General features: G+C 49.6%; 2 protein-coding genes across 4 annotated transcripts in view; one reads left to right on the top strand and one right to left on the bottom strand.

The window, feature by feature from the left end:
* On the bottom strand, positions 1–10,877 carry VPS26B (VPS26 retromer complex component B). Its single transcript, XM_052786427.1, has 6 exons — positions 10,271–10,877; positions 6,582–6,738; positions 5,570–5,734; positions 4,604–4,779; positions 3,780–3,922; positions 1–3,183 (listed from the first exon to the last, which is right to left on the bottom strand). The coding sequence occupies exons 1-6, from the start codon at positions 10,491–10,493 to the stop codon at positions 3,037–3,039; spliced, it is 1,011 nt and encodes a 336-aa protein (XP_052642387.1). The 5' UTR covers positions 10,494–10,877; the 3' UTR covers positions 1–3,036.
* Positions 10,878–11,117: 240 nt separating this feature from the next.
* Positions 11,118–14,896, top strand: part of NCAPD3 (non-SMC condensin II complex subunit D3) — a 28,843-nt gene continuing 25,064 nt past the window's right edge. For all 3 annotated transcript variants that reach the window (XR_008235099.1, XR_008235098.1, XM_052786412.1), the window contains exons 1-6: positions 11,118–11,243; positions 11,497–11,651; positions 12,037–12,199; positions 13,017–13,195; positions 14,083–14,259; positions 14,674–14,735. Coding sequence is in view for 1 of the 3 variants with exons in the window: in XM_052786412.1 (XP_052642372.1) it covers positions 11,183–11,243; positions 11,497–11,651; positions 12,037–12,199; positions 13,017–13,195; positions 14,083–14,259; positions 14,674–14,735 (797 nt within the window). In the remaining 2 variants the exon portion in view is untranslated. The remainder of the gene's footprint in view (positions 11,244–11,496; positions 11,652–12,036; positions 12,200–13,016; positions 13,196–14,082; positions 14,260–14,673; positions 14,736–14,896) is intronic.

Raw genomic sequence — 14,896 nt, 5'->3', positions numbered from 1 at the left:
CAGCATTTGACAGCCAGGGCTGGCTCTTTTTAATTGGAGAGACAAAAAACCCCAAGTTTTAAAATACAGCCATTGAAAAGACAACAAATTAGGAAACATTTAAACACAGCAGAGGCTTAATTACAGGTTGCACTTCTTGGTTTAGTACTTGTACACTCCCCCCTGCTTGACTCTGCCTGGGAGAAAGGGAATGACCCAAGTACTTAACAGAACCACCCACCTCAGGGGTACATGACTTCTCAAATAGTGTCTGCCCCTTACCATGCTAATGAAATGCTCTTCTATAGTACCTTGTCTGGAGTGACCTTATGCTGCAACTTCTCTCTAAAGATGCTCAGCCCATCAGCTCCACCCCAGACGAAGAGGGCCTAGTGGGTAACAGCTTGAATGGTCCATTTAGATTAAGTAAAAAGGGGGATCATTTCTAAATTCTGGTTCCACAAGTAGGGATGCAGGGGAGAGGGGCACAAAGTAGGAAAAAAAAAAAACCCACAACCCAATGTATAGGCTCATGCACCTTTTCCGAGTAAACCCCCCAGAAGTGATGAACAGATGTTTAACAGAAATCTCCTTAACAGTGCATTGTCTTGTCAGACAATTATCTTACATCCAGGACTGATGCTGTTCGGCCAGTAAACAAAACACTCCTGGAATGCAGAGACATCTTCATCCACGGGGTTTCTTTAATACCACATGGCCTACAATCAAGAGGAATAGGCAAGGAAAAAAAATTCTAGGTGGGATGGGAGTTGAGGGAAAGCTAGAGGGTGGTTAGGGTGCTGCTGTGCTCAGCTTAGCCTTGGAAAGATAGTCTGCTATCCCCAGGGGCTCCCAATGGGAGCTTTGCTTGTATCTAAAAGATTGTGTATTGCCACAGCACAGGTGGTTCCCCCTACACAGAGCAGGGAGTAGAGTGAGCGTCAAAAGTAACATCCAGATTGCTTTGCCGTGTGAGACCTGCAGCAGGTTATGCCAGGGCAAGAGGTGGTAACAAGGTAGTTATCTAAAGTAAGCTTTTGCTTCAGTCTTAGGAAGACACGGCTCCAGCCCATGGCACAGACTTCTCATGTAAAGAAAAGCAAGCCACGTCTTCACTATAACAGAGCAGAAACATGGTGTGACACAAGCATTCAGCAGAGATGAGATCATTAGTGTCCTCTACAACAGAGCGAGACTGTCCAGCTCTACTAAAAACCACAACCTTACACGTGGCGAGTAAAAGTTAACTTACTTTGGCAAGCAGAAACACACATTTATCACTGAAATACAGTAGCTGTCTTACTAGATAAAAAGCTCCCCTTCCCACCCAGGCCCCACTCCCTCCACCAGCACTGTTCCACTAAACAAAGCAGAAGATACTTCCATTTCCCAGCTGCAAGACAACTGTTCTACATTCAGCTGTAGGACAGAGGCAGAGGACAGTCATTCCAGAGTCAAAAGGAAGCTGGACAAAACCCTAAAGAGCCACAAACTCACAGGGAAATCCAGACAAATCCCACTTGATAGAGCTCATATCCCAGCATTTAGTGCAGGCTTGTCTCTCCATCTGGTGGGAGGTCTAACCACCTGCTTCCTTGATGAGCATCTAAACAGGAGGGATATTCTCCAGACTCAGTCAATCAAGTCTACAAAGCCACATCTAATTTTTAATGGAGGAGTGGCTCCCTTCTGGGAATGTTCTCATGATTCTACTTAGCTGAAAACTAAAAGCAGCTTATCTTAGAAAAGAGAAAACCCGCATTCAGGTTCTCAGTTCATGGCATACCCTCAGACCTCACTGGTGACTTCAGCTCAGGGGCCTCAGGAATATGTCTCTTGAATCAGAAAGCTCTACCATCTTTCCAGTTGCTGCTTGGCTTCATCTAGCAGCACACACAGGCCATGAGCTTCTTAAAACAATTGCATCCACTTTTCTGTCCTTACTAATCCTCACCCCACAGGCGCGAGGGAGCAAACAAAACAATACACACGTGTTCCTATACTGCCATCTGTCCCTACTACAAAGCCTGCTCTGTCACAGGGACACAGACACGAGCAGGGCAGCGTGTGCAGTGTAAGCCCGCTCCCAAGACAGCCCCCATTTATTTCCCATGTTCCAAAACTATTCTCTAGACCTCTCGAGGCTGGTCTGCCCCTGCTCTGCAGCAGCAACTGGGACCTGTATGAGTGCGGCAACCAGAGAGACTGAATCTCAGGGGCACTCGGGCAGCTGCCGGGACAAGACTAGGAAGGCACTGCTCTTGGCCAGGAGCCTTCCCGTCCCCACTTCTTGCCCACCCAGCAGCACCAAGACCTTCACCGCTCTGCCCAACCTGTGCCACCTCCCACCGCAATCGCATGCCTCACTCCCTCCTACTGACGCAACGCGCAGTCGGGAGCTCCGCAGCAAGGACACAACAGCGCGCCTGCTGCCCATGCTCCGCGCGGCCGTGTGGCAGTCCCGGGGCTGAGTCAACTACATTGTGTAACTGTTTGTGACAAGGAATCCAACGCCAGCATGAAGAGGAAGGGGAGGCAGCGAGGGGATAACGCTAAGCAATTTCAAGTAGGCCGCACCTCAGTCTCTGACTGCCTCCTCTACCTTCCAGCTAATCACTCTGTCATTTTCCCTTGTGAAGATTTCAGAAAGGCAAGAAAAATATCCATCCTACACAGCCCCAAAGCAACCTCCACACTGCTGAGAAGAAGCGGCAGATTTGGCCTTCACTTGCTCTCTCCCTCCCCACTGCCACACTAAAAGGGTCTCGGGGCAAAGAGGAGATCAGGCAGCTCCGCAGCCTCCAGACACATGCCTCAAAGCAGCCAACCCCAGAGGAATGTAGTTGATTGGGAAGCACTGAGGTACCTTCAACTCCGCACCACCAGTGCTCCAGCTTGCCTTGCCCTCCCATCCCCTTCCCACCCTACAAGTCCTTTGAAGAAAGGAATTAAGTCAAAAACGGATATTTATTTTCCATGAAGTCTCTGAAGTGTTTTTTTCTTCCTCCTTGCTGCTGTGCCCACTGGCTCCACAGCAGCCTTCCTCTGCGTGGCCTCTCACTGCCGGCCGTTGTTCTCTGCAGGCTGGCTGGGGGTCTTGGCCTCGGTGTGTGAGGATGTCCCCTCAAACCGCTGGGAGGCGATGGCTGCTTGGTGGGACATGCTCTTCCTCACTATGTCTCCTTTCCGCCAAAGCACCACCTCCTGTAGTAACACAGCCAGCAGGGCTCGTCAGGGCTTGTGAAGACCTTCTCCTGGCCCCACCCAGACCCAAAGGGCTGAAAGAAGCTGCCAGGCGAGCAGCTTGCACCCAGTGAGAACTCGGCCCGTGCTGGCACGTTCCACCTGCACGTGTGCGCGTGAGGCCACTTGCAGTGGCAAGCAGAGGCCTCGCAATGCAGCCTTCCTGGAAACGTGGGTAGAGTGCTCCTCCCCGGGATCAGAGCACGCAGGGGCAACCCACTGGACATCTAGGGCAGCTCTGTCCTATTGCCGTTGGCTACCACATTAGAATTGATGAGGCGAAGCACAGAAGCTCCACCACAGGGCAACAGAGCAGAAAAGAAGTCCCAGGCAGGGACCCCCTACATGCATCCCCACCACCACGCACATCCGACCTGCATAGACCATTCCTTCTAGACCGTCTTTGCACACTCTTAATTTGTCTAGTCCTTACAAGTATTCAGTCATGTACATGATTCTCCCACATGGGAATCTCAAATTCCCACAAGGTCCTTATAACATAGCATCCCAAGCGACAGTCTACAGGTCCAAGAAGAACTAACAGCTCTGTTTCTCACCTGCTGTTTAAAGTAGCGTCTCTCTTCCTCATCGATCAGCACCAGATTGAGGTAATAACGTACCGAGAACTTCTTATTGATGTCCCTCATCGTTGGAGTCAGCTCGTAGCCAGCCAGAAAGAGTCTGATGGGAATGGACTCCCCTACAAAGTGCACAGAACCATCAGCACAGACAGAATGCACAGATATAAACGAGGAGAGAACAAGCAAAACAAAATCTTACTAGGCCACAAACTTTGTGACCATTTCCACAAGTGGACTAAGAGGAGCTAAAAGACCTCAAACTCCCTTCAAAAATCAGCATGCACGGTCCATAGCCAGATCCTGCCCTTGCTGACAGCTATTCCATCTCCGCTTTAACAGCACAGGACTCATTTGTGACCTGCATCAAGACAGCACTGCAGGAAAAAATGAGTAAGGTGACATTTTCTCTGGCAGGTGACTCTGCTGGGCAATGGAGCTGGAAAACAAGTGGCACAGGAGATTGGCACAGAGCTAGAACACCATCTTTCTGCTCCAAGTTGCAGCAATGCCAGCTGGTGGCCCATGCCAACAGTGAATTTACATCTGTTCCTGGTTCTGCCACTGCTTCATCGAAAGAATTAAGTCATTGCAACTCATTATGCCTCAAGCCCCCTCATCATACCAGAGAAGGAAGGGGATCATATTTCATCACCTATATAAACTGCCATTGAGTCCACTGGTGAAATAGGATGCATACTACTACTGAGCACACAGATTCAGCTGAAGATACTGCAGGACTCACATTCCCACCCCAAAAAACTTCAGAAGAGGAATTCTGAAGGGTTCATCTGCCTTCTCACCTCTCACAGGTGCCCCATCCATGATCTCATATTTAGCTATTGTGTCGTTCTCATGATATACGTTGGGTCCGGTCCCTGTTGTTTCTCTCTTGATGATATCTATCTCCATGTGTTTGATCTTGATTCGCACCAGCAGGAAGTAGATCTTCCCGACAATCACATCTTTTAAATGATACCTAGCACATGAAGGAAGCAAGCACCACAATCAACCACTGCACAGCAGACCAGAACTCAGACTGAAGAGCGGGAACTTGCTTGTCAGGCACTTTGCTCTTATCCACGACCCCAGCTGTAAATTTCAGACAGCATATCCACTACCACCTCCACCAGGGTGCTGTAAACAGCACTTCATCTTTCATCCTCCAGTCTTTTGGAAATCGACAAGAACATTTAGCATGATCAGATAAATTAAAAACAGAATTTCAGGCTGAATATCTGCAAGAAACCCCCACGACAGCAAAGCCTCCAAACCCAATTTTTTAGGTCAACTAAAACTAACCCAAATGTTACACCGCAGGGAGATTTGCTAGCATCAGCTGGGAAAGATGCATTAAAAGTACTTTAAAAGAGCCATTTCCAACTTCTGTGCCTGAATTAAGGTCCCACTTCAGCTGTATTGTCTGGGAAAAAGCAGACGTTATTCTTTGAAGACACTTGGAAATACCAGTCTTGCCAAGGATACAGGGAATGTGAAGTTACTGCAACAGCCTCACGCTGTGCTCCAAGCTCAGTAAACCACAGCCATTGCTTCACACTCCTTGGTCCAGAGAGTACATCTATGGGGCAAGGAGAGAAACCCACAGATCCTCAGCCAGGATCCGAACTGTCTGCCAGCCTCGCTGGAGCGCATGAACAAAGAACCCCTTTGAGGATCACATGCAAGACACATGCCTCGGGCTTCCAAACCAAGCCGTCCCCTGTAGCAGATGGTTCCCCACAGCCACTGGCTGCTCTTGAGACACTTACTTGGACTTGTTATACTCGAACTCAATGTGCAGGCAATCCTCAATCCCCACCTCCATCTTAATAGAGGAGTTGAGCTCTGGGTAGGTGCTCAGAGTGTGCACAACTATGTCCATCTCCTTCACCACATCATTCAGTCTGCGGCTGACAGTCGCTCGGAGGAAATACCTGCAAGGAGAGTCCCCCTCCTATTAGGGTTGTACAGGTAGCAACAGAGACGAAGCAGGGAGGGACGTGGGGCGGAATGGATTGCACTGGGGTATCCAAGCAGTCTTACTGGTATCCTGGCTTCTGGAGCAGCCAATACACCATGTTGGAAAAGACAGAATGGAATTTTCAAATGGAAAAGCAGACTCTTCTAAGACTTCTCTCAGCTTTCATGCATTTGTGAGCCTGAGTTACCTCAGCACCATTTGGGGGATCTGAATAACAGCTCGCACATGTTAAAACCACTGCCCTTTTGCAAGAGATTAGATCACACCAGTCTCCACAGACACCTCTTTCTGCAGATCTCAGAATTTTCCAACCCCTCCCTTCAAAGCCCGTGACTGGACTTCAAGTCAACTGGAGTGCCTAGACATGAAATACAGTTTGCAACATATGAACAAGATACAAGCTAGGCATCTGTTTGCGTATAGAGCACAATTAAAGTCGACAAGACTGATTACAAGACAGCGAAAATGTCCCCATTAGAGACTAAACCAAACATTTTCTTTTAGTTTTTGAATTACCAAACAAATTAGAAAGTATTTGGTTGATTCAGAAGGGACTGATTTCTCTTATCACTGAAATGGGGCAAAACAAGTTCAATAAAGCCTGATACATGCTTATAAAAGTAGAGCCCTCAAAGACAGCCTTTTACAACCCAGCCCACTGAGATTCATTTGGAGTTACATTCTAAGCTTGCAAGGATGTCTGGGAAGGGATGCTGCACTCCAGTATCATCATGGTAGATATCAGCACTTGCACACTGCACAGAACCAAGAACTGGGGTCAGCAAGGGGAGGAGACTCACCGTAACTTCACATTCTGCCCCGTGTAGGACTCATAAGGTTTTTCCACATGTGTGAATTCAAAGTCAAATGTCTGCGATTGAGTGAATTCACCAGGACGGGCCAGGTCTTTCACCAGAGATACGAACTCGTGGTGGTTTCCTCGGTCATAGTAGAGTTCTAGGAAGACATAAGTCCAGGTTAAAGCAGTGATGCTTAATCCCACGTGACGCAGTGAGGAAAGGCAGGAGATTTCACAGCTACGAGCAACTCTCTTGTCCAGATCACTACTTCCTTCACCACTGTTCAGAGAAGCTACCAGGGGAGCCTGTGGCTGCAACATACTGCACTTGTTCACCGCTCTCCATCAGAGCCAGGTGCAGGCCAGAACTCTCAGCCCTGAAACAGGAAGGAAGAGGTCTGCACAGCTTCACCTACTACAACAAATCAGGAACTCGGCTTGCCTTAGAGTGACATGGGTCACCTATCATCAATATTAATTACATTCAGGCTGTTTGAGAAAAGGACCCAGCAGCTCACACAATCCCTTCCAATAATTTTCTACACAATATTCCACGCCAAAGGCATTGCCACAGTAAAGAGAGGAAAAAACACCACAGCTTCTCTGGAACAGCAAACAGTGACAGAGCAAAAACAAAGGGCTAGGAGGCTTCCAACTGTTCCTGCTTATCCTTTGACAACAAAGACTTGGTCAAAGTCTGCAAAGAGTGGTCTTGATTCACACCAGGGAATAAGTAACAGTGGAGATCCTCACCAATTCTACATAAAGCCAGTGTTCAGTGCATGACTACCAAGTGTGTGGGGAGCTAGTTGAGTCAGCCGTTCCACCAGCCCCTGGATAACACATTAACGGCCATGTGAACACTGGTGAGGGAAGAGCATTCACCTTTGGAAGCACCGTTCAAACCAGCTCAAGTAACCAACATGGTCACATTGCTTCAGTTTTCCCCACAACCTTCTTGCGTCAGCAGGAAACAACTACAGGTTTCCTCATTTAATGAAAGCAATCCTCTCTACAGGTCCACAAAGTTTTCTCCCTTAAGTCAAAGCAACAGAAACTTAAAACTCTGCAATTTGCATTAACAGCTCTGCATTACACGTAACCATCAATGAAATCTGCCCTTCCCAACCCTGCGTGTGAGCTCTGTGACTACAAGACACCCACACAGTCCTTCTAAAAGGTAAAGCCTTAGCCAATCTGATACAGCAAGATGAGGAAAGAAAAACCTAAGTCATCAGACAAACATATACAGACAAGTTCACTGTCAGCACTAAACTGTGCAGAGGAGGTTTCTGAGAGGTATTAGTAGCGTTCAGCAACTGCAGTGAGACTCAGTTCTCCACTCCTTGAGATGCACGATGAGATTTCAGCTTTTAAGTAATGTCTTTTCCTTACACCTCTTTGCTCACCTTGTCTCTGTAATGGAAATACTGGCACTAGAACACCCCTCACTTAGGCAGAACAGTGAGTGCCATCAAGCCCTTTAGGCTGGGCAGGCAGGTGACATAAATAAACCAACTGTCTCTGCATTGAATACATGTCCATTGAGAGGAAAGTGCTTGTTGATGTGACAGGGAGAAGCCACACGCCACATAAAAAGAGGAATATATCATCTGCCCACACGATGCAGAAGGCAATAATCGAATTTAAAGCAAGGGGAGGCAAATGTCAGTGTACTAAGTAAGTTCTCTGCTACCTCAGAATGGCACAGATTGGCGTTCTGCAGCCTTAGGATTGATGTTTCCCACACTTCAGAAGACATTAGCATGTCAAACAGGTATAAGCTGTAATTTCAGGTTTTCAGAGCTATAAGCCTTCCAGATGAAAAAAAAATAACCTGCCAATGTTTTGGTGGCATGCTCAGGACACAGTAACCGCAAGCAAACCAAAATCTTAAATGGGTTCCGTGCTCACCAGAGATCGCGCAGGACAGTGTTCAGAGTCTGGACTCTGGTACCTGGTCTGGAACGGCCATCTTCCCTGTGACACATCACTCCTTTTACATCTCAGTCTCCCCACCTGTTAAATTGTCTCATGTAGATACTGACCTCATGGCAGCAAGAAGTCAGAATATAGGGCAAGCTGTTTTGAGACGGAAAGCATTAAGGAAGCGCCATCAGCAGTACAAACTCCAGTGCTTTATTAAAGCAGCCTGATGGGCGAAAAGAAAGGACTAACATGCAGCCACAGAAGCTCCTAACACACCCTGCTTGGGCAATAATGTGAATTCAAAGCAGTTATTCTAAATATGTATGGCTCAAAAGTCTTCCAAAATGGGGAATGAGAAGCCAGCGAGGCAACACAGAGGAGACAGAGTGGAGCCGGAAGCAAAGTTCATGCTTAATTTCTACTGATGATCATGATCAAATAGCAGGAGGTCACAAGCTAGCTCCTGGCGAACAGGCTTACTTAGACTCCATCATTTACAGGCTCCCTCTGCCTGCCCTCCCCTTTCTTTCCAAAAAGTGGTGTCATAAAACAAGCGAGGCCAGCGGAAATATTAAACGGTGGTATCGGGGCTGGGTGGGAAAACCTCTACTTCACTTTCCTACACCGCATGATTTGCAATGCAAAGGTTGGAGGCCCACGGCTCACGCAGTGATTCCGAGGGTTAAACCCGAGTACGGAGGGCCGCAGACGCGAGGCATTGCACACGCCGAGCACACTGAGCACGGTCGCGTCACTGGGAACATCTTGAACTTATTTTGGCTTGTGGGATTTGGGTGCATCCATGAAACACGGCCATCTCCACTCCGATCAAAGGGTGGGCGTGGCAGCTACCTTTCTTCTAAGAAAGCAGGAAATATTAAATCTAAATCAGTTGCACGCACAGATAACCACAAGTTGTGAACCACTTGAAGTCACCCAACTAACCGTTCCGGGACGCGTGGTCACTCACTCGAAGAATAAGAGAATAAAAGATGGAATCGGCTGAGCTGAGCCCATCGGCCTCACGAAAGCTGCTCTACCCGGGTAAAAACGTGTGACGGGGTAGGGGCTGGGAAGGTGCAGTTGGTGATTCGAGACATATGGGCAAAACCCACCTGGTTCACCGTCCTCAGCAGAGCCATTGCTTCCCTAACTGAATCAATAGGCACGCAAGAAATGCAAACAGCTCGCAGAGCTGCAAATAAAGACAGCCCGCAGCATACCGCCCGAGAGCTGGCGTTGCTAGGGTGTCCGGGCTCAGACCTGCACCTGCAGGACGGAAACCGAATTTTACCCAACCTCCGAGCGCGTGCATTTTAGAGCTGAAATCGGTGGCCGAGCAGAAGCGAGAAAATAGGCCGAGAGAACAATGACCTGGAAAAGGACCGGAGCTCCCTCCCTTCTGCCGGGGCTCGAGCCCAGAGACCAGACCTGGTCACCCAGCTCGAAGGAAGGCTGGAATAATACCCGGCGGCCGCGGGAATTCTCCTCCCGGCAAAGCACTGCTTGGAAATGAGCGTAACCCGCTTCACACCGCCGAGGATTTCCGTACCATAGGGCGCGGCGACGTTCCCGGCACTCACTCTAGCGTGCCCACAAACCGGCAGCGCCACGAAGGCCAGAGGAACGCGCCGGTCTCCGCGTGACATGACGCTGACCCAGAAGGGCAGGCTGCCGGGCAGGGGATGTCGGGGGCCGGCAGGTCAACCTTCCCCCCGACCCCACCAGGGGACGAGCCACCCCGCTGCGGGCCCCGCTCACCGATCTGCCCGATGAACTCCACTTTGATGCCCTGGTGCTCCAGCCGCTTGTTGGGGTTCTTGAGGGTGAGGACCACCCGCCCGGAGACCGTCTCCCCGTCGTAGAAGAGGAAGTATTTCTCCTTCTTGCCTTCCTCCGTCTTGTGCTCCACCCGCCGCCGGCTCTCGGCGTCGCTCAGCACCAGCTCCAGCTCCGCGCTCTGCCCGAACCCGAAGAAACTCATGGCACCGGGAGGGGAGGGGGAGGTGGCGGCGGCCGCGGACCCCGCCGGGGGCGGAAATCGCGGCCGGCGACTGCCGGCCTGCCCGCAGGCACCACGGACAGAGCTCCGCGGGGACCGGGCGGCGGAGACGGAGACGACGGAGCGGCCCCGGCCCTCGGCGGAGAAGGGGCTGCCGAGCCGAGCCGGGCGGAGGGGAGCGGGGAAGCTGCCGGGAGGTGACGGCGGCCCGGCGGCGGCGTGTGCTCAGCGCCCGGGGCAGGGGCTAGGGGCAGGGGCCGCAATGCGGCAGGGATGCCGGTGTTGGGGCCCTGTGGCCCGGCGCTTCCCCGGCTGCCGCTGAAGGAAGCCCGGGGCGGCCCGGCGGCCCCGCAGCCCGCCACGCCACGCCACGCACGACCGCTGCCCACTCCCCCCCCCCCCCCGCCCCGGCCGCCTCGCCTCGCTTCGCTTCGCTTCGCCGCCTGAGCGCTGGCGCCGTCCCGGGCCGGGCCGCGCATGCGCCGGCCGGCCGAAGGCCGGGACCGCGGCGCTCTTCCCCCGCCCCGCGTTCCGGTACGGCGTTCGGCGCAGGCGCCCTGAGGAGGACGGCTCGGTTGTATCCGGGAGGCCGGCGGGTGCCACGCGGGGATTGGCCCGCCGTTCAGCGGGAGCGCGCGATTGGCCGGTTCGAAGGGTTCGGCGGCAGCGGGATGGCGGCGGCCGAGCTGTCGCGCGCCCTGGCGGGGTGGCGGTTGCGTGACGTCGGCGCAGGTGCGGGGCGGGGGGGCGAGGGTCGCCCGTCGGTCGGTGCACCCCGAAGGGCGGGCGGGGTGGGGGGGGCACCCACGTCTGTAAACCGTCAGGGATTTGTCCTCGGGGAGCGGATGTTTCCGCCGTACCGGGTGAATCCCGCGTTTATTTGGAAGTATTTTTTTGGTGGCGACGCGCGGGTGCCGGAGAAACTCCGGGTCTGATGCTTGCGAACTCGATTTTTTAAATTTTTTTTTTTTATTTTTTCTTTCAGTCTGGGTGAACGCGGTCTGGGAGCTGGATTTCACCGAGGCCGAACCTCTGGATTCCACGCTAGCAGAGGAGATCACAGGAGATGGACTTGATGCTTTCACCGGGCTTTACCGGTCCCTGCTGCCCTTCGCTGCGGAGGACCGTGAGAACGGAGAGGTGAGGCCAACGGCTTCGCAAAGATGCGGGTCCTGAGCTTTTTCCCTTATTCCAGCCTATCCTGCCTTGAAAATTTGCAAAGCGTGCCAAGACCGCCCCAAACGATTCTTGTCGTATGTGCCGGAATGCTTCAGAGGCAAGCTGAAGTTTAAAAAAAAGAGGCCCAAGTTTAAAAATAGGTGTTTACAATTTAATATAATATAAATTATACACAGTATTATATATCATAACATCATTATTAAAGCCTATTGTAAAAACACGTATCATATGATATATATATAGGGGGTTGGTTGCGGTGGCAATTGTTAAAATGTGAATAGTTGCGACTGGCAGAGAGCTATGTTATGATGGGATTTCTCGCTGTGACTCGTGTATTTTGCCTCAGAACATCTGGACCTTTTTTGCGGAAAACAACTTCTCGCCTAATGCTCTTGTGGCTGTGTTGCACCACTTTGTCCAAGCGGGCCAGCGTAAAAGAGCTAATGCACAGCAGAGGGTTTACGCTCTTCGTGCGGCTGGGTTGTACTTCTTGCTGCTGGAAATCCCAGGTGAGCTAAGGGTTGTGCCTCTTTATTGCTGGATAAAACATCGTTCAGGCAAAATCAGCTTTCTCTCATTTGAAAGAATTCCAGGTGGAACAAGTGATGGCTTTTGAACTGTTTGCCTGATCTCCCCGAAATCCTTGGGGATGAAGCTCAGTCGCGGTGTTGAGCACTGAACAGCTGTTACGGTCTGATAGCAGCTTGGTCTCCTGTCATAAAGTGGCTTGATGGTCTCTGTCCGGGTCTGCGTTGCCACACACCTTCTGAGTAGTTCTGTGACAAGGTTGACAGAGGAGTCTGCACGGTACACAGAGCTGGAACCACACATCCCCCTCTGGTTTGACAATAACACACAGTGAAGGCAGAAGCTTATTCCTGTTCCTGCTCTGTAACTAGAGCGGATTTCACTGTGCAGTGCTTTTGGACAGGCTCATTTGTGAAAACAAAAGTATTTGTTTAAAATAACCAGCAGTTGGAGTTTTCTAGCAGGTTGATTGACAGCAGTATCCTTTTGTATTCAAGGCTGGCACGTACCCTAAAGTTTTGCTGATCTTTGTTGTGCAGCACATTACCAGCTAGAAGGGGTCAATCAGCTGGTGATCCTACTGGAGAGTGTCGTTGCTGATGACACGTCATCCTGGTGCAGTTTGGCTTTGTTCAAACAATTATTTTTTCTTCTCCTGACCTCTCTTAGGCTCCCAGGACAATGCCCTTGTCCTGGCCATCTATTTGGCTGTCAAAGCAAATGGAGAGATGGTCAGATGGTTTGATGCTCTCTCTGTATTTTGTCTGGAAGGTGCCTGATGTTGTCTTTTCTGGGCAGGCAGCATAGCTAACCAGCTGTTCCATCAAGTGATGTTTGATAAATGTCTTCACACCCTGACAAAAAGTTGGCCTCCACAACCAGATCTGATGAGGAAAAGAAAGAAGATGCATGCTCAGAGCTCTCAGACTGATGCAAGAAGAAATAGAAAGAAAGGAAAACCATGCAGGAATGGCAACGTAAGATGTTTGTGTAATCTCTTCAGATATAAATCTCTATTAATAAGCCAATCATTGGCAAGCTACTTCACTTGTAGGTCAGTGTGATAATCTTCCTCTTTTTCACCCTTTTTTAAATTCTTAACCTTTTATTCAGCTGTTCAGCTGTGCTCTTGATCCTCTACCTATTATTAGGAATTTCAGAGGTCTGATGATTCAACATTAGCTGCAGTTTCCTGGCTGCTGAGTAATAGAAAAAATACAGTTTATTTGTCTTTGGTGTATTGTTAGAAAGCTCAGTAGCGGAGGGAGAAACTAATTTGTATCAGCTTCTTCAAGAGACCTTGAAGTTAGCACGTGACCAGCTTGCAAATGGCATTTGTGTTTCCTTGCCAACTTACTGATGGGAAGTTAAGGGCTAAATGCTTTGGTTATCTGTACTCAGCTGCTCATTCTAACAGTTATATGATTTTTTCTTTTTTTTTTTTTTTTTTTTAACGGAACTGATGATTACACGTCAGAAGTCCTGAGAGAACATTGGTGCCGCAGAGTCATGACAAGCAAGGAAAGCAGGTCATAGGCACAATGGGAATTACTTGAGATGAATCTCCAAGTGTCAGATTAGAATTCAGATAATTGTCTTCAGTTCTGATGGACTTTATCCTTCAAAACGAGAATAGGCTGTGTTGGAGCTTTTTTTTTGTGTCCAACTTTCATCTTTCTGTCTGGGGTTTTTTTTTCCTCACTGTTAAGTGCACTAACTAATCTGAAAGAAAAGGTTTAGAATTTTGGATGTGAAATCATGGAAGGACCTAGCCTGAGAACTCTGTGAAGCACCAAAATGTGCAAAAGAGATCAGCCAGTGCTGTGGGACAGGATGGTGCCATTTCTCTTTTCTACCGATATAGATGGACGAGATGTTGGAAGAGGAGGAGGAGGAAGAGGATTGTGAAAATGTTTACTTTACAACGGACGATCTTCTTAAAGTTCGCAACTCAATCTTCCTTCTTTTGAAAAACTTCTTAAGACTTCTACCTAAGTTCTCCCTAAAAGAAAAACCTCAGTGTGTGCAGAACTGCCTGCAGGTAATAAGATCCAACTCAAGGATCGTTATGTCCCCCAACACAAATTTTTGGTGGATGCAGAGCGCTCCATAGCCATGGGAGTGATGGCAGCCCTGCCTTTCATAAACTGGTCCCCTGATTAGACATTCGAGTGTCCTCAGTGTAAATCTTGGCATGGGGTGCCTGCTCCTTAGCACTTGCTGGCTAGTGCCAGCTGGGCAGTTCTTGTTTTGTTCTGAGATGCTTAACCCTCACCGTACCCAGGGGGAAGACACACGGTGTTGAGCCTCTGGGCTTTGGGGTCTGCTTCAAGGGAGGTGCTGTGGTCTGAAATTTAGACTCAAGTTCTCTATGGTCTGACCCCCAAGCATCCAAGCAGACCTGCACGTCTTGCCCTCGTGTGAATTAGCTAAGCTTGTATTTCTTTCCTTGCAGATCTTTGTTGAAATGACAAACTTTGAGGCAGCAGTACGTGAGTTTGAGTTTTCACCAGCAATGTGAGCAAGTAGTTCTTAATGTTTATACTGTGCTTTGAACAAGTAAAGTGCTCGATGCTTATGTTGTTGTTATTCTGTGTATACGAAAATGAAAGCAGTGATTTCTTTCGCTAAAGATAATTGGAACATGTTCCACCTCGCTAACAGTAAACAACACTTAG

This window comes from Harpia harpyja, chromosome 4 (assembly GCF_026419915.1).
Source record: "Harpia harpyja isolate bHarHar1 chromosome 4, bHarHar1 primary haplotype, whole genome shotgun sequence".
NCBI classification, from domain to species: domain Eukaryota; kingdom Metazoa; phylum Chordata; class Aves; order Accipitriformes; family Accipitridae; genus Harpia; species Harpia harpyja.
Note: the sequence above shows the minus strand (reverse complement) of the source record. Positions and strands in the feature narration are given on the sequence as shown.